A 17,198-nucleotide genomic window follows, 5' to 3' on the forward strand; every position below is an offset into this window, starting at 1 on the left:
TGGACCTGCCGTGGAATTCTCTTCTCACTCCCAACTCCCGCTCCAAAAGCAGCGCAGCCTCCTGCTCTCCTGTCGCTAGGCCACAGGACTTGGGAGGGAACGGAAGCCAGGGCATTGAGAGCTAAAGAGCTAACGGAACGTCTGCTTGCGCTTTGCCTCAGTTTCCCTAAAGGCCTAGAAAAGGGACGAGAGATTTCCGTTCTAAAGTTAGGCAAAAGGGCAGACTCCGACAGAACCTCAGCCCTCATCTTTGGTGTTTGGAGAAAGGAGGGAAACTCTCCCTCAGTGTCCAGAACAGGACTCGGGGCGCGGGGCGCGGGGCGCGGGGCGGGGACTCCAACTCGCGCGCTATCCGACTCGAGTCTCCTTCCCTGCTAGTGGCCGTTCGTGTTGGGGTGGGAGGGTGGAGGGAGGCGGATTAATCCCTTAATTACGCCGTGATCGGCGTGGCACCTGCTTTCCGCCCGCCCAGCTCCCAGGGGACGCCGGCACTGGGGGGTGGAGAGAAGGACGAAGGAAGGAGGAGGGCACGCGGAGGCACGGGCCGTACCCAGGCGCGCCGGCAGGACAGCGGCACCGTGGCTGCGGCAGCGCGCAGAGGCTGTGGAGGGGCTTACGGCTCCCAGCCCGCGGGTCTCAGACCCAGGGGCTGGGCCCCGAGCCCCCAGCCCCGGTCCCAGCTGGGTGGAGCCATGCTGCGCTACCTGCTCAAAACGCTGTTGCAGATGAACTTGTTCGCGGACTCCCTGGCCGGGGACATCTCCAACTCCAGCGAGCTGCTGTTTGGCTTCAACTCCTCGGTGGCGTCGCTCAACCACACCTTGCTGCCTCCGGGCGATCCGTCTCTTAACGGTGAGTCCCGGCCCTGCCCGCGGGGATGTCGGATCCGGGCGTGGGGAGGAGGTGAGAGGGCGGCGCGGAGGGGAAGGCGAAAGCGCTCCAGCCCCGCGGTCCGGAACTGAGCAGTGCCTCCCAGCGCCTGCACAGGTAGTGGGGGCTCAGGGACAATTTGGAGTTTCAAGCATCTGAGTGGGGGTATCCGCGGGAGGTCGAGGGCTTGGGAGAAGATGGCTGCAGAGTCCTTTACTCCCCACCTCCCCAAACGCCCCCCACGCCCACCGCAGGCGAGGAGAACTGTGGCTGGTGACGGGCAGGGAGATCCCGAGCTAAGACAGGCCCCGGCCCAGGCAGGGAGGGCAGAGGAGGGGGCATGGTCGCCGGCGGGCCTCAGCCAAGCCAGGCCACTTGGTGATTCACGCAGGTAGGTCTTTCTTCGGGACCAGAAGTTTTCCAAGAACTCACTTAGGGTGAGGAAGCCCAAATGCTGGATGTGTTTGCTACGCAGAGGACTGAGGCTGCGATCATTTCAAGAATACTTAAAGTTTGTCTCGCAGTGGTGGGACTCACAGCCGGCCCACCCTGGCAGAGCTTCGGCAGGCGGGCAGTGCTGGCAGCGAGGTCGTTAGCGCTAATTACGGTGATTAATAAATGACTGAGACAGCGCGCTTTCCCCTAGCACGGCGGGGAGGCGGCGGGAGTGGCCGATCCGCGCCCCCTGCAGGCCGCGCTGGGAACTCCCGCGTTCCGCGACCCCTCCGCGGGCGGTTCCCTTCAGGTGCTCCCCGCCCCTCGTCCCTCAGCCTGGACCCACCGGAGTCTAGTGGTGACCACTGTGCTGGGGACTCGAAGGCAGCGAGAAAGGAGACCTGGGCAACGTGTGTTTGTCGGGCGCGGGGGGAGGGGTACTCCAGGTGCTGGGGGAGGAGCCCCAGAGCTCTATTAGCATGGCCATTAGCTATTCATTAGGCTGCTGTCTAAGCATCTCCTGAGACCAGGAATGACAGGGAAGAAATTCCAGGGAAAGGGCGCCTCGGCTGTGTCTACAGGAATTAGGGGGAAATGGCCAACCAGAAGAGTGTGGTATGTATGGAAGGAGTAGGGAGGGAGAGGATGGGGAATGAGCCCGGATTCTCCAATCTCCCGACCCTCGTAGATTCCCGGGAGGTTAATTAAGCACAGAGCCCTTCTCGGGGGCATCCTAGAGAGTGATGCCTTGGCTCACCTAGCTGGCGCTTTTACAGTGTTTTCACCATACATTGTCTCATTTAAGCTCGAAAACATAGTGAGGTGTGTAGGGAAAGTGTTGATTGTCACATTTTGTCTCTGAGGAAACAAATTTATAGAGGTTGAATGGTATCTAAATGGATACAAAAGCAGCATGAAGCAAAAGTTCAGCAATAACAGATCTACATCTATTACACCTGAGGGTTATATGAAGGGGAAAAAAGAATATTGGGGCTTGGTAGAACTGATCAAGTAGAGATCAGGATAAGGAGTGTGCTGGGGAGGAAAAGCATTAAATAATGGTAGAATGGCTACATTTATACCCCAAGTGCTTTACATATATTATGGTTTTATGAAAACCCTATCCCTACTCCCACATTACAGGTAAAGAAACTGAGACTCAGAGAAGTTAAATTATTTGCCCAATTCTTACAGCTATGAAGGGTTAAAGTCTGAGATTCCGTTCCTGGTTGGTTGGACACCAACAGCTGAGTTCTTAACCACTCACCATGGATGTTTCAAATTTGGGACTGGGATGGGATGGAGGAGAAGAGGCGCGTGAGAAGCAGAGATTTCCACTTGGAAGGGAGGAGACTGAGAAAATTACTCCCTTCCCCAAGTGAGAGAGAAACTGATCTTGTCTCCAACCAATTAAATAAACTCCCCAGGATAGCACCAGCACATGACAACCCATCTAGCTTTGTCTACACCAGAACTTCGAAGAGGAGGGGCAGGAAATAAAACCCAATGCCACACTGGGCTGGAAGCAAGAGGTTCCTGCCGATTTTGGAACAGGGTGGGAGGGGTGGGGTCAGAGGAGGTGCAGACCAGATGCTGAGAGTGGGCCCCAGTTGACACCAGATTACATGAGTCTGCAGCGACACCTACTGGCCGCCACGGGTTACAAATCCACTTCCCAGGGCTGGACTGGGAGCTGAGGGTATCTGGGTAGAACCCCCGGTCCCGGATCCTGGATCCTAAACTGTGTGAAGATGAAACAGGCAGAAGTCTGTAGTCCAAGTGAGAGGCAGGAGCATATTATGCCAACGAACTGATGCAAATGAGCAAAGGAAAAAGAGGAATCCCTTTTCCAGTGGCTCTTAGCCTTTCTTGGCCAAATAAACCAGTAGAATAATCTGTTGAAAACTATGCACCTCTCAGGAAAAGGAGCTTTACTCACATTCCCACTACCATTTGCATTCTATTCCTGTGACTTTACAAGACGCCCAAAAGCTAAGCGAGATTATCTGGGGCGTCAGTAGGAAGGGCTCTGTGCCTGTTCATAGAGTCCAGGTTAAGAACTCCTTTTAGTCTCAGCCCTACCACTCATGTCTTCCCTTTCACAAGGGACCCCAGGCCGGTCCACATTTCCGATTTCACAGACCTGGGACCTTGCGGAAGTGAAGAACCAAATGTTGGCTCCGGTACACTGCTTGTGGTCGTTCTCTGAGCTAGGACAATCAGTGAACCAGTGTGGGTGGGAGGCTAACACCAGCCGGCTAGAAGCACAGGCCTGGTCTACTTAAAGGTGGCAGGAGAGAAGGTGGGGGTCCTTGGGTGGTCCAGAAAGCTGGCCTAGGAGTTTGTGTCCTGATTCCTCTACTGATATGCCTGTCTGCAGGTGTCTCCTTTCTGGAGCCTGGAGCCTACAGAGGGAGAGGGTGGGCAAGGATGGGCAGGCGGGGACTCCAGCAGAGGAAGCACAGGAGATGCAACTACTACCAGAGGGTTCTCTTTCCTTCTGGGTCCTTAATCTCTCCCCCCAATTTTGCCATGTGAACGCTCTGTGCCACCACCTGTCCCTAGGGTCAAGGGTCGGGCCGGAAGACGCTATGCCACGCATCGTGGAGCAGCCTCCAGATCTGCTGGTCTCCCGGGGCGAGCCGGCCACGCTGCCCTGCCGCGCTGAGGGCCGGCCCCGACCCAACATCGAGTGGTACAAGAACGGAGCACGCGTGGCCACTGCGCGCGAGGACCCGCGCGCGCACCGCCTGCTGCTGCCCAGCGGCGCCCTTTTCTTCCCGCGTATCGTGCACGGGCGCCGGGCGCGGCCGGACGAAGGTGTCTACACTTGCGTGGCTCGCAACTACCTGGGGGCAGCAGCTAGCAGAAATGCGTCGCTGGAAGTGGCAGGTAAGAGTCTGGTGGCGGTCAGCTGGTCGCTTCCAGAGCCTGAGGTTGGCGGGAGGGCACCAGGCAATCCCAGAACCAGCCCCAGCGACCTCAGCATCTTCCTTTCCCGACCTTCGGTCTCTAAAGCCCACACTATGGCCAGAGCAGAAAGTGGATCTGACTGTAGGCCAGTATTTTCACACCTGGGAAAGAGTTCGGTCCGCGGCGATCAACTCCTCCCCCAAACAACATTTTCCTTGCGTGCTCACCTAGTTATGGCATCTCACACCCAGCTTATTCTCCCTCCCCTCTCCTCTCTCTCTCCAGTCCTCCGCGATGATTTCCGGCAGTCTCCTGGAAACGTAGTGGTGGCAGTGGGGGAGCCGGCAGTAATGGAATGCGTGCCCCCTCGCGGCCACCCGGAGCCTTCCGTGTCCTGGAAGAAGGACAGTGCAAGACTCAAGGAGGAGGAGGGAAGGATCACGGTGAGGGGCGGGGCCCTGGCTGGGGACCTCATGAGGAGCGGGGCCATAGGCTAGGGTTCTGGGACAGGTCTCAAAAAAGGAAGGTTTGAATCTAAGGGTCTTGGAGGGGCAGGAAATAAGGTCTTGGAGGTGATAAGGCAGGAGATTTGAGATTAGGGTATCAGCTGACTAGAGACTAACAGTCAGCTATTGAGTGAGAGATGAGGAGGGTAGGATGGAATTGGTATCAAAAAGGTAGGGAACGTGATGCCCCAGGGACTCCTTATCTGATATGTGGATCAACATCATTGGTCTTCTTCATTGGCTTGCTGTGAGGATCAAATAAACTTTACACACACACACACACACACACACACACGTATATGCTTTGATGGCTATAAGGGACCAAAGTTACCATTATTACTCTGCAGATCCGTGGAGGGAAGCTGATGATGTCACACACACACAAGAGTGATGCAGGGATGTATGTGTGCGTGGCCTCCAACATGGCAGGAGAACGGGAGAGTGCAGCAGCTGAACTCATGGTACTGGGTAGGTTCAGGGAGTTTTGGAGATATGAGATCCAGTAGCCTGGGGAGTAAGTAGCTGCACGAACACCCTGGCTGTTCACTCACTCCCACTGCATAGAGCGTCCTTCATTCCTGCGGAGACCAGTGAGTCAGGTGGTCCTGGCCAATGCCCCTGTGAATTTCCTATGTGAGGTGCAGGGGGACCCTCCCCCTCGTCTACGCTGGCGCAAGGAGGATGGGGAACTGCCCACAGGCAGGTGAGAGCCCCTTCCCTCTGCCCATAAGGAGACCTAGCCAGCTCGAGAGCCTACCCTGCCCTAGAAAACTGGGAGGGAGACACCTTCTCTGAGGGCACAGACAAGTCTGTTCCCCAGAGCCTGTGGCCCCTGTGCTATCTCGTCCCCACCTCCATTCTGGAGTCCATGGGTACCAGCTTCTGCCCCTATTGTGTCCTGCCTTGTCTTTATGTACTCTGACCCTGGTGTCTGCCCTGGGGGAGAGAGAAAGGGTCTGTAGCTGTGGCCAACCCAGCCTGGGGGTGGGGAGTGGAGCAGGTATGAGATCCGGAGTGACCACAGCCTTTGGATTGGGCGTGTGAGTGCTGAAGATGAGGGGACTTACACCTGTGTGGCGGAGAACAGCGTGGGCCGTGCTGAAGCATCCGGCTCCCTCAGCGTCCATGGTGAGGCCTCTACCTGGGACTGCCTGCGGCAGGGATGCTATAAGGGAAGGAGGAGGATGGGCTGGAGTGGCTCAGAAAGGGGAAGGAAAGGCAGAGCAGTGGACCTGGGTAGGGTACTGGGGACTTCTGCACAGATCCGGAGGAGGAGGGCCCTAAACAAGCTTGGGCAAGAAGAGCTGGATATCTGCTTGGGCTTCTCTCTCCTGTTCCTTCAGTGTCCCTTCTTAGTGCCACTGACTCCCTGTTCCTTTATCTCACCTCCCCTTCCCAGTCCCACCCCAGTTGGTGACCCAGCCCCAGGACCAGATGGCAGCCCCTGGAGAGAGTGTGGCTTTCCAGTGTGAGACCAAAGGAAACCCCCCACCTGCCATCTTCTGGCAGAAGGAGGGGAGTCAGGTAGGAGGCCGTCTCCAAGGCCCTTCCGACCAGCCCTCCTCTGCGCCTCAGCCTCCCTCACCCTCTCCACACTCTGCAAACATCTCTCTGGGGCTTCTGTTTTACCTTTGGTACCCCACTCCCAAAACCCTTGCAGGTTATTTGGAAGGACTAAACAAGATAACGAATATAAAAGGTAAAAGGCCTGAAACATACTGGATACTTTTAAAATGATAATAATTTAAATGATAATAATATGTTTAGGTAGTAGGGAACAGTCCTGGATGGTAGTTCCCCAGAAAATTTTTCTATTTGGGGCAAAGCTGTCCTGAGGGTATAGAAAACTCACTTAGTTCCCTCCTCCCCCAGACTTCTGGAGCCTTGAGTTTTGGACATAACATACTACTCCAGAAACCAAGTATTGAACCAAAGTTTCTCAGGGCAGGAAATTACTTGCTCTTCTATTTATAGCCATTTATAGTAGCTGCCAAGGGACTTCCACCAGGGAAAGCTCAACCTAGCAAACAAATCCCAGAGCACACAACCTGAATGAACTTTAATTGACTTTACAACGTGCGTCACTCCCTCTAAAGGAAGGGTGGGAATTTTGCTACTAGGAAAGAGGATCAGTAAAATCAAAGAAGTCTGATTAACCCCACCCCACTGGGAAAGCCGGCAACCTGCTACTTCATTCCAAATCCACAGCCACCATTTTCCAACGTCTTCTCTAGCACCTGGGACTGCTGCATTTTAATTAGATTCTCACATGAATAAAGACGGTGCTAGTAGGAGGGGTGGGAGTAGGTCTCAGTGAGGGGCTCAGCACGGTGCCTTTTATCCTGAGATCCAAACCTGCTTTCCTATTTTCCATGTATCTAGCTAAAGAAAAAGGTTAAAGCCAGAAAGAAGGGGAAGGTATTTAACAGTTATCACTCAATGTGTTAGAAAACTTTCATATGATTATTTTATTTGATCCTCCCAACTATTCTCTAAGAGTCAAGTTTGGGTAAATTGGGGCTCAGGAAGGTTAAATAGCTTGCTCAGAGTTCCCAACTAGTACAGGGCTGGGAAATAGATCCCAAAATTGTCTAATAAAATTCCTCATTTTTGTGAATAAGTTTAACTAGTTTGTCCCAGGTCACGTCACTGGCTGGGGACAGAGTAAGAATTAGAACCTTAGGAATTCTCTGGATTCCAAGATTGATGGGAATGTGGCACTCTCCCTGCCCAGCTGCCTGCTCATTCCCTACCTTGGTTCCTTGCTCTGTCCCCCAGGTCCTGCTTTTCCCCAGTCAGTCACTTCAGCCCACGGGGCGCTTCTCAGTCTCTCCAAGAGGACAGCTCAACATCACTGAAGTGCAGAGTGGGGATGCTGGCTACTACGTGTGCCAGGCTGTCAGTGTGGCTGGCAGCATCCTGGCCAAGGCCCTGTTGGAGATAAAAGGAGGTACATGCCCACGGAGATAGGCTGGACCCATGGCTGGGAAGGAAATAATGGCCTAAAGAGATCTGTTTCTTTTGTATTCTATATACTACATCTGCAAGGGGAGGGGTGTGTTCCTGAGACATGTCCTTGAAGTTTGGAAACCAGCAGCAGCAGCCACTAATAGATGGCTGGTGCCAGGCAGAGACTACACATGATTATCAAAGCACTTCCTATCTCCAGGGGGTTGGGAGGAGGTTGAAGGAGCACAGAATAAGGACAAGGGGCTGGTTGCCTGGCCCTAGGCTCCTCCCCTGAGGGGACCAAGTTCTTCCTCTCTCAGCTTCCTTGGATGGGCTGCCTCCCGTCATCCTTCAGGGACCAGCCAATCAGACGCTGGCACTTGGCTCCTCTGTATGGCTGCCATGCAGAGTGACTGGGAACCCTCAACCTAGTGTCCAATGGAAGAAGGATGGGCAGTGGCTGCAGGGGGATGGCCTCCAGCTCACCCTAATGACCAATGGTACCTTGTACATCACCAACGTGCAGGTAAGTGTCACCCCTGGGGCCTTAGTAACTGAGAATGGCTTCCTGGTCCACGTTGCCAATGCTAGTAAGTACCCACTGGACCTCCAACCCCATTTCTTCCCTTTGTTCTCTCAGACCACCTAAAGTGTCCAACATCCTCCCCATCCCCTGTTACCTGCCTCCACCCCCACCCCCTGCTCCACTCCCAGTTGACCAGTGCTCTACCCTCTCCTGCAGGAGATGGACTTGGGTTTCTACAGCTGTGTGGCCAAGAGTTCCATAGGGGAGGCCACATGGAGTGGCTGGCTTAAGATGCGGGGTAAGTGTTTCCTTCTTTCCCTTGTTTTGACAGCACCTTTCTCCAAACCTGCTTTGAAGGCAGTCAATAGTTCCCCAAACCCCAAGACTAATTTTACCCTGCAAATGCCATGTCAGTAGTGGTGGAGATGAGGATGGGGAAGGGGTGTGAGTAGGGGTTAGTATACTATGTCCCCTCTGACCACCACCACTGGTTAGAGCTCCACAGCGCCTCTGGGAAGGAGGCAGGTTATCCTGGGGTCATTCTTTCCCCATCGTTCTACTTAAAGATTATCTCCTACTGCAGAAGATTGGGAAGTATCACCAGATCCCCCTACAGAAGTCAATACCCCTCCGGGGCCTCCCTCTCAGCCAGTGGTCACTGAGATCACCAAGAACAGCGTTACTCTGACCTGGAAGCCCAGCCCACAGGCTGGGGCCACAGTCACCTCTTATGTGATAGAGGCCTTCAGGTATGGAGAAAGTTTGGAAGGCAAACCTGGAGAGTTAAAAGGAGGAGATCCTATATCCTTAGAGTCTTTGCAATTGTGGGGCGGGATTCTCCAGTCCCCTCTCCCAAGGTGAGGAGGTAGCAGGGGTCCACAGAGAATGGATAAGATGGAGTAGACAAGTTGGGGTTTCCTGGCTTAGACAACCCTGTTACCTCATTCCTGTTGTAGCCAAGCAGCTGGCAACACATGGCGGACAGTGGCAGATGGCGTGCAGCTGGAGACACACACAGTCAGTGGTCTGCAGCCCAATACCATCTACCTGTTCCTGGTGCGAGCAGTGGGAGCCTGGGGCCTCAGTGAGCCCAGCCCTGTCTCTGAGCCTGTCCGCACACAGGGTAAGGTCAGAGTCCCTGGACTCATGGGTATGACAAGTAACATCATAGAGCACCCCCTCCTCCAAAACCATGACACCATGGCAGTTCATACAGTGCTTTCCTGCTCTGCCAGGTCTATACTGGTGGCCAGTGTGGAATAGGAGGTCATGTTTCCCTCTCATAGGGGAGAAAAGGGAGTGGGGGGAAGGGGAATATTCACTTATCTTGGTAGCTTCTCACTTCTGAGCCTTTTACCCGTAGCTAATATAGGTTATGAAGACTGGAAGGAACATTGGAGGGCTCATCTTCATGTTAGAGATGAGGAACTGAGACCTTTAAAGGATGCACATGTAGTGCAGCAGAAAGAATATTCACGTTAGCCAGACCCAGGCCCAGATCTGGAAGTGATTCCCCTGAGCAGCCCCCTGTGCTGGGGTGTGCTGTGCAGTACTAAGTAGTGCGACCTGCAGGGCAGGGCAGAGGCAGGACACAAGCATACTCTCAGTCCTGTCTCCCTGCCCTTGGTGGCCTCAGCTGAGTGGGCTCTTTGGTCACCAGACAGCATCCCATCCAGGCCAGTGGAGGACCCATGGAGAGGCCAGTGGGGACTGGCCGAAGTGGCTGTGCGTATGAAGGAGCCCATAGTCCTTGGGCCCCGGACCCTGCAGGTGTCCTGGACTGTGAGTGTGGCATAGGGATGAGGTTAAGGGCGGGGACGATGATGGAAACGTGAGGGCCTCCAGGAGTATGGGAGGGTGGGAGGTGAGTGGCTGGGGAAGGTGGCATGAGTAGAGGAGGGCCTGGGCCTGGAGGGCCTGTGTGGCTCCAGCTTCCCCCTCTGGTAGGCCTTGTCCTGTCTCCTGCAGGTGGATGGCCCAGTCCAGCTGGTGCAAGGTTTCCGGGTGTCTTGGAGGGTAGCAGGCCCTGACGGGGGAAGCTGGGCAGTGCTGGACATACAGTCCCCAAACCAGCAAAGTACTGTACTAAGAGGACTCCCCCCAGGGACCCAAATCCAGATAAAGGTGCAAGCCCAAGGCCAGGAGGGGCTGGGAGCTGAAAGCCCCTTTGTGACCAGGAGCATTCCTGAGGAGGGTAAGGAGGGCCACACAGCCAAGGGATGGACAAGGGGGAAGAGGGAGTGGGGGAGGGTGGAATTTTCCGGGGGAGAGCAAGGTGAGTGGGTGGAAGGAGGGATGCCTCTCAGTTCCCTGAGTCGTCAGAACAGGGAGGCTGAAGGTTGGGGCAGGTGGGGCAGTTTGCAATGACTGTCTGTGTCTTTCTCTCCATGCTGCACCCTGGCCCAGCCCCCAGCGGTCCCCCCCAAGGAGTGGCAGTGGCCTTGGGGGGTGATGGCAACAGCAGTATCACTGTGTCCTGGGAACCTCCACTCCCCTCGCAGCAAAATGGGGTCATCACAGAATACCAGGTACAGGATTTGAGGAGGGACTGGATGGGCGGCCGGGAGGGAGAGGGAAGATCTAGGGTCTAGGATTACGGCGGAGGGAACCTAGACTGGCTTTGGGCCAGGGAATGAGGTTAGGGGAGAGGAGAGAGGTTTCAGCGTGTTGTCTCCAGGTTGAATCAGGCATGACTGAGCCCCCTGTACCATTTGGAACCTTAAGTTTTCCAGTGGGGCGGGAATCCCATTTCTGACTCTCTAAACTCGGGACTCGGCCTCCCTAGATCTGGTGCCTGGGCAATGACAGCCGTTTCCATCTCAACCGGTCTGCGGCAGGCTGGGCACGCTCTGCGATGCTCCGGGGACTGCTGCCGGGTCTGCTCTACCGAACCCAGGTCGCGGCGGCCACCAGCGCTGGCGTGGGCGTGGCCAGTGCCCCAGTGTTGGTGCAGCTGCGTGAGTCCGGAGGTGGGCGGGCATGGCTGGGCCGGACTCCGGAACTTGGGGCTGGGGGGCGGTGAGGGTCCTGGGACAGCTGTGTCTGCGGGATCAGGAGTGGCCCTTTCCCAGCTCCTGGGTTTCGGGCGCCTCCTCCCCTTACCCCTCTGGCCCCCACAGCCTCCCCTCCGGAACTGGAGCCTGGGCTCGAGGTGCGCCCGGGGCTGGCGGAGCGGCTGGCGAGGGTGCTGCGGGAGCCTGCCTTCCTGGCCGGCAGCGGCGCCGCTTGCGGGGCGCTGCTGCTCGGGCTCTGCGCCGCCCTCTACCGGCGGCGGAAGCAGCGCAAGGAGCTCAGTCACTACACCGGTGAGAGCCGGGCTGGGCGGCGCGCGCGGCCCTGGAGTGGGCGGAGCCTGGCAGGCGGGCAGGGGCGGGGTCCGCTGCGCGGCAGGGAGGGCGGGGGCGCCACGCGAGCACAGTCGCTGGGGAGAGTCGGGGTCGCATGGTGGCACTGAGAGCTGACAGGATTGGGGAAAGGGCGGGCCAAGAGGGGGCAGGACCTGGATCTGGGGAGAGGGGTGAGATTTGCCCCTAAAACGCCTCGAGAAGGGGGCAGGCTTTGCAGCTCAGGCTCGGTAAGGAAGCGGCAAGTCTGCAGGCGGAAAGGCACTTGGAGGGCGCACGGAGGGAGGGGCGGGGCCTGGAGGAGTGGGCGGGGCCGGGCCCCAGGCCCTAAACTGGGAGGCCGGGTCTGGCTGGAAAGGCAGGGCCGGCTGAAACAGGCACCTGAGTTCTGCTCAGTAAGGGACGTCTCTGGAGAGATTCTGAGGTCTCTGAGGTCAGTGGCTTCCAATCTTGGTTGGCTACATATAGGAATCACTTTGGGAGCTTTAGAAAAATACTGACACCTGAGGTCCGTCCCCAGCAATTCTGATGAAATTGGTCCAGGGTGCAACCTGAGTGCTGGAATTGGGACCGGGGCCAAGGAGTGGACAAGCATGTGGGTATTTCTGACCCTTCTCATTTTCCCTGTTCTTTCTCCCACGGGTTCCTTTTCGGAAGCCTCTTTTGCCTACACACCTGCAGGTAAGCCATCTCTGCCCAGTGGGGTTCAGACCCCCCAGCACGGGCTCTTCTCTCACTCATTCTCCCCTCCTCTTCCCCAGTGTCCTTCCCGCACTCAGAGGGCCTCTCTGGAGCCAGTTCCAGGTAATTCTCTTACCCATCTCCCAAGGATAGACTTCCCCACCGAGAGACCACCCTCTTTCCCCTCCGGGGCTCACCGCCCACCCTGCTGAGTATCCCCACGTCCCACCCTCAACCACCATTACCATTGTCCCATGCCTCTCCAAGGCCGCCACCTCCCTTACCTTTGCTGGCCCCTCCAGGCTCTCTGTCCCCAACACTTACCTACTCTCCCTCAGGCCACCCATGGGCCTTGGCCCTGCCCCCTACCCATGGCTGGCAGACTCGTGGCCCCGCCCTTCTCGAAGCCCCTCAGCCCAGGAGCCCAGGGGAAGCTGCTGCCCCAGCAATCCTGACCCAGACGACAGATATTACAATGGTGAGGAGTTCTAATTCCCTCAGGGGCACACTTGGCCCCCAGCACACTTCTCTCAACCTCCTGGGGCAAAGTGAAGGGAGCCGAGGAGTCCCAGTCTTCCTGAGGTCGGTCAGCCCCTGGGGAGGATGTGAGTTGGGGGAGCCTCTCTCAGACCTGACCTTCACCCTGGGTTGGGATGCAAGGTGGGGGTGGGGGAAGAAGTTGATCTGGTGGGATCTGCTTTTGCCCTCCATTCTCCTGTTGTCTTCTATTTTTCTGTCTCTGCCCCCTGCCTCCTCCCCTGGGCCTCCCTCTCTCTCCTCTGCAGAAGCAGGAATCTCCCTATACCTGGCTCAGACAGCCCGGGGCACTGCCGCCCCTGGCGAGGGTCCTGTCTACAGCACCATTGACCCAGCTGCAGAGGAGCTGCAGACCTTCCACGGGGGTTTCCCCCAACATCCCTCAGGGGATCCAGGCACCTGGAGCCAGTATGCTCCTCCAGAGTGGAGCCAGGGGGACAGTGGTATGACTCCAACTCCTAACACCCCCATTTTATCCCTGACAAGCATATCCCCAAAGAGTATCTTGCACCCTGACCCTCTGGCACCTAGCCTGGCCCTTCCTTCTGACATGTTGTCTCATCTCTGGCTCCTTCCTGCCTGTTCTGGGTATGTCCCCATCCTACTCTCCTCAGGAGCCAGGGGAGGCAAAGTGAAGCTTCTGGGGAAACCTGCACAGATGCCCTCTCTGCACTGGCCGGAAGCCCTGCCCCCACCTCCCTCTTCTTGTGAACTGAACTGCCTGGAGGGGCCTGAGGCGGAGCTGGAGGGCAGGTAAGGATGCTGCCTGCTGCCGCTGCCCACACACCGAGTACCAGCCTGGGGGCTCCTGGGTGGGGACAGAGATGCTGGCACAGAAAGGGAAGGGGGCAACATGAAGACCAAGGGGAAGGTATAGAAGCTACTCATCCTTCTGACTTCTCTCCTGCCTCTTTCCCCCAGCTCAGAGCCAGAGGAGTGGTGCCCACCAATGCCTGAGAGAAGCCACCTGACCGAGCCCAGCTCTAGTGGAGGGTGCCTGGTCACCCCATCCCGAGGGGAAATCCCCTCTCCCACACCCTCCTATGGACAGCAGTCCACAGCCACTCTTACCCCCTCACCTCCTGACCCTCCCCAGCCCCCCACTGACATGCCCCATCTCCATCAGATGCCCAGGTAGGGAGGTATACCGTACCATGTACATTGCAAGCCCTCGGTACATATCTGTTCAGTGACTGGATGGATGGATGGATGGATAGATGAGTCTGGGGTACAGAGGTCTCAGGGCTGTGTCCGGGTTGAAGTGTGATTTGGGCAGGAGCGTGGAGGCTGACAAGGCCTCTCCCTCCCTTCAGACTGTCTCTCTGTTGGAGTGACTCTGCAGGCTTCCTGAGGCATTTCCAACATGGCTTTCCTCATGCGCCCATAGCCTAGGAGGTCTTATGGGGGATGGGCTATGTCTTGTTCATCTGAGTATTAGGCTGAGTGTCTAGCACAGTGCCTGGCACATAGCAGGCACTTAGTTTTTGTGGTGGGAACAGATGCTGAGGCCTCATGTCATTGCAGGAGGGTGCCCCTTGGGCCAAGTTCCCCTCTCAGTGTCTCCCAGCCCACTCTGGGCAGCCATGAATGGAGGCCTGCTGGCCTGGGTGCCGGTCCCTCAACCTCCCATCACCTCAGCCCCAGCCCTGCCCCTAGCACAGCCAGCAGTGCCCCAGGTGAGTCAGTAGAACCTCCGCTCGCCCCTCCCTGTACCCACTGCAGTGCTTTCTCCCCCTCACCCCAGGCCTCTTCTGACCCTCTCCCTTACTTGTCCCTCCCCTCATCTCCTAACACCACAGGGAGAACCCGGCAGGTGCCTGGAGAGATGACTCCCCCGCTTCAAGGACCCCGTGCCCGGATCCGGAAGAAACCCAGGGCTCTTCCCTATAGGAGGGATCACAGTCCTGGGGGTGAGAAGCCATGCCTGGGAGATGGTGGCACTCGGGGAGGGGGCGCAGACAGGCAGGGAACCGAGGGTGAGCTCTGGAGTCTGGAGGAGGGAGCAACTGGACCCAAATCACAAGGCTGTTCATTGGCAGCCTCCTGGTGCCTGGGAGAGGAGGTGGAGGAAGGTTAGTGTCAGGAGAGGCAGTAGACTCTGCTGAAGGCAGGTCCCTCCCCAGACTTGCCCCCACCACCCTTGCCGCCGCCGGAGGAAGAGGCCAACTGGGCCTTAGGGCTGAGAGCAGCAGGCAGCATGTCCTCCTTGGAGCGGGAGCGCAGTGGGGAGAGGAGAGCGGTGCAGGCCATGCCCCTGGGGGCCCAGCGTGGGCCCCACCCAGATGGTAAGGAGGGCCAGGGCAGGTGGGAGGGCCACTGCCACAGGGGAAGGTGGGCTTTGGGACTGGGGGCTAATAGTTGGACAGATGGTGCCCAGCTCACCCCTCCCTACAGTTGGGTTCATGCATTTGATCCACATCAAAGACTCCCTTGTCTCTCTAGCCCTCTCTGAACACAGTTCCTTGAAGTCCCCAGGTTCTGTTTTTTCCCAGGACGGAAGCCCAGACGAGAGAAAAGTGGGGCCTGGGTGCTCTGCCCCCCATCCCCCGAGGCTCCCTCTGCTTGGGAGCTCCCCACAGGTTCTGAGCACCTGTATGTCAAGGCCATGTGCTGGGCACTCTGCTTCTCAGCCCCCAGGCTGCTGAGCCCTGTGCCTGCCCTTCAGTCTTCTCCCAGAGCTGGCACTGTGGTTGGGTGACAAGGTGGGCGAGCAGTGATGTTCTCTCCCTGCCTGGGCCCGCTGCCCTTCCCTCCTGTGCTGCAGAAGAGGCCTGGCTCCCATACAGCAGACCAAGCTTCCTGCCCCGGGGCCAGGGCACCAGCACCTGTTCCACAGCCGGCAGCAACTCTTCGAGGGGCTCCAGCAGCTCTCGGGGCTCCCGGGGCCCTGGCCGGAGCCGGAGCCGGAGCCAGAGCCAAAGGCCAGGACAGAAACGCCGGGAGGTGAGGGTAGAAAGCACAGATGAGGGTGGAGGGCTAGGGACGGTGGGCCGAGGGGTGACTGGAAGCAGGAAGGTAGAAAAGGGCTGTAGAGGAGTGTCAGAAGGAGGGGACCCAGAGAGTGAGGGGCCGGGGAGAATGCTGTAGAAGAAATGGCAAGGGGTGCGAGCACGATGGCGTATGAGAGCGGAGCCTGGGCCCCCCACAGGACTGGACTGGGAGAAGGGCTGAGCCCGCCTGCGGCCTGTGTGCCCTGGGCCGGGCTTGACAAAGCAGCGCTTCTCTCTCTCTCTCTAGGAACCAAGATGACCCTCAGTGAGGCAATGGGAATACCGGGCATTCCCTGGGCAGCATGTGGGAGCACAGGGGAGTCGGAGGGGTGTCCCCTCCCTCCCGCAGCGATGCTGGCTTCTGCAGCTTTAATTGGCTGAGTGGCCAGAGAGCCAGCTCTTCCCTTTCCATCTCTTTCTAACCGAAGCCTGTTTGTAAACAAAACAATAAAAAGAGTCTGATCAGAGCCCTGGGCCCTGTTTGCTGGTTTCGTGCAGGACGCTGGGAAGAAGGGCAGTGCCAGGGCACACCGGTAGCTTCTGCTTCCCTTTGAGCTCTGCCAAAACATGAGGTGGGGGCAGGCACTGAGACACTGACCTGTCCTGCTTCCCGAGGAGCTGAAGCCCACTGTGCCCCAGCTACAACCACAGAGACTTTCCAAATGGCCAATAGTGAGAATCTTGTCCCACCTTCGGAGGATCAAGTCCTGATAGTGGCCTCCTCTGGGGTGTGTACTCTCCTGTAAGGGAACATGCCCCTCACAATAAAAAGAATCTTAAACTCAGAGAAAGGAGGAGCTTATGAGGGAAGCCCCAGCAGGAAAGAACAGCACGTTTTAGACCCCCTGACTCCCTCACAGAGGGCGTGTGCCAAGGGGCACCTCCTGGCCAGACTGGGCGCAGATGTGATTGGGTTGGCTAGCACAGAATTGTTAAAACTTTTCGCCATGAACGCCATTGTCCCCATCAGCGCCTCCCCTACAGCCCACCCACTCGTCGGCTACCTGGGGTTCTGCTTCCTTCTCACCGGCTCCACCTGGCGCAGGCCCTGCCCTCGCCTGGCACTTGAACCCATATGTGTACAAATCCCTTTTTCCCCTTCAGGCTGGCAAGCTGGGTTGGAATGTTTTCAAAAAGAATTTTACCAGGAAGCTAAAAGAAAAACAAAGTCTAAAAATGGAAAAGCAAATAGAGAGGAACAGATGTGTATCTGGAGTACTGATCCCTCCTCCTGAGACCATGAAAATCCAGCTCAGACCGGCCTGGTGGATGTAGCTCAGAAAGCACCCAGGCCCCGGTCCCTCCTAGCTCAGCCTCTGAACCTTAAGGGGCCTTGGGGAAGAGCTGCTGGGTCCTGCTGGGCTTGGGGGGCTGCTTCTGAATCGGCCCTCCCTAAAGGTATCTTCCTGTGGCTCTGGTCATGCTCTGTAGCAAACTGTCCCCACCC

The 17,198-nt window shown here is 57.2% G+C and overlaps 1 protein-coding gene across 1 annotated transcript; it reads left to right on the plus strand.

Annotated features, from left to right (window-relative positions):
* The first annotated feature begins 630 nt into the window (after positions 1–630).
* ROBO3 (roundabout guidance receptor 3) lies at positions 631–16,218 on the plus strand. The gene is made up of 28 exons (XM_045555720.1): positions 631–852; positions 3,871–4,197; positions 4,504–4,661; positions 5,072–5,192; positions 5,289–5,427; positions 5,725–5,852; positions 6,124–6,248; positions 7,503–7,674; positions 7,994–8,199; positions 8,416–8,497; positions 8,783–8,948; positions 9,156–9,322; positions 9,860–9,981; positions 10,168–10,393; positions 10,606–10,727; positions 10,985–11,156; positions 11,319–11,504; positions 12,201–12,224; positions 12,305–12,347; positions 12,563–12,702; positions 13,010–13,204; positions 13,376–13,514; positions 13,683–13,895; positions 14,286–14,437; positions 14,561–14,671; positions 14,885–15,046; positions 15,526–15,704; positions 15,999–16,218. Exons 1-28 carry the CDS (start codon positions 693–695, stop codon positions 16,008–16,010), a joined length of 4,149 nt encoding a protein of 1,382 aa, XP_045411676.1. The 5' UTR covers positions 631–692; the 3' UTR covers positions 16,011–16,218.
* The last annotated feature ends 980 nt before the right edge of the window (positions 16,219–17,198 follow it).

This window comes from Lemur catta, chromosome 7, assembly GCF_020740605.2.
Source record: "Lemur catta isolate mLemCat1 chromosome 7, mLemCat1.pri, whole genome shotgun sequence".
NCBI classification, from domain to species: Eukaryota; Metazoa; Chordata; class Mammalia; order Primates; family Lemuridae; genus Lemur; species Lemur catta.

Coding starts and splice junctions, on each gene's coding strand:
- ROBO3 (XM_045555720.1), top strand. CDS start 693: ATGCTGCGCTACCTGCTCAAAACGCTGTTGCAGATGAACTTGTTCGCG. Junction 13,205..13,375: donor GTGGAGCCAGGGGGACAGTG/GTATGACTCCAA, acceptor TACTCTCCTCAG/GAGCCAGGGGAGGCAAAGTG. Junction 14,672..14,884: donor GAGGGATCACAGTCCTGGGG/GTGAGAAGCCAT, acceptor GTCCCTCCCCAG/ACTTGCCCCCACCACCCTTG.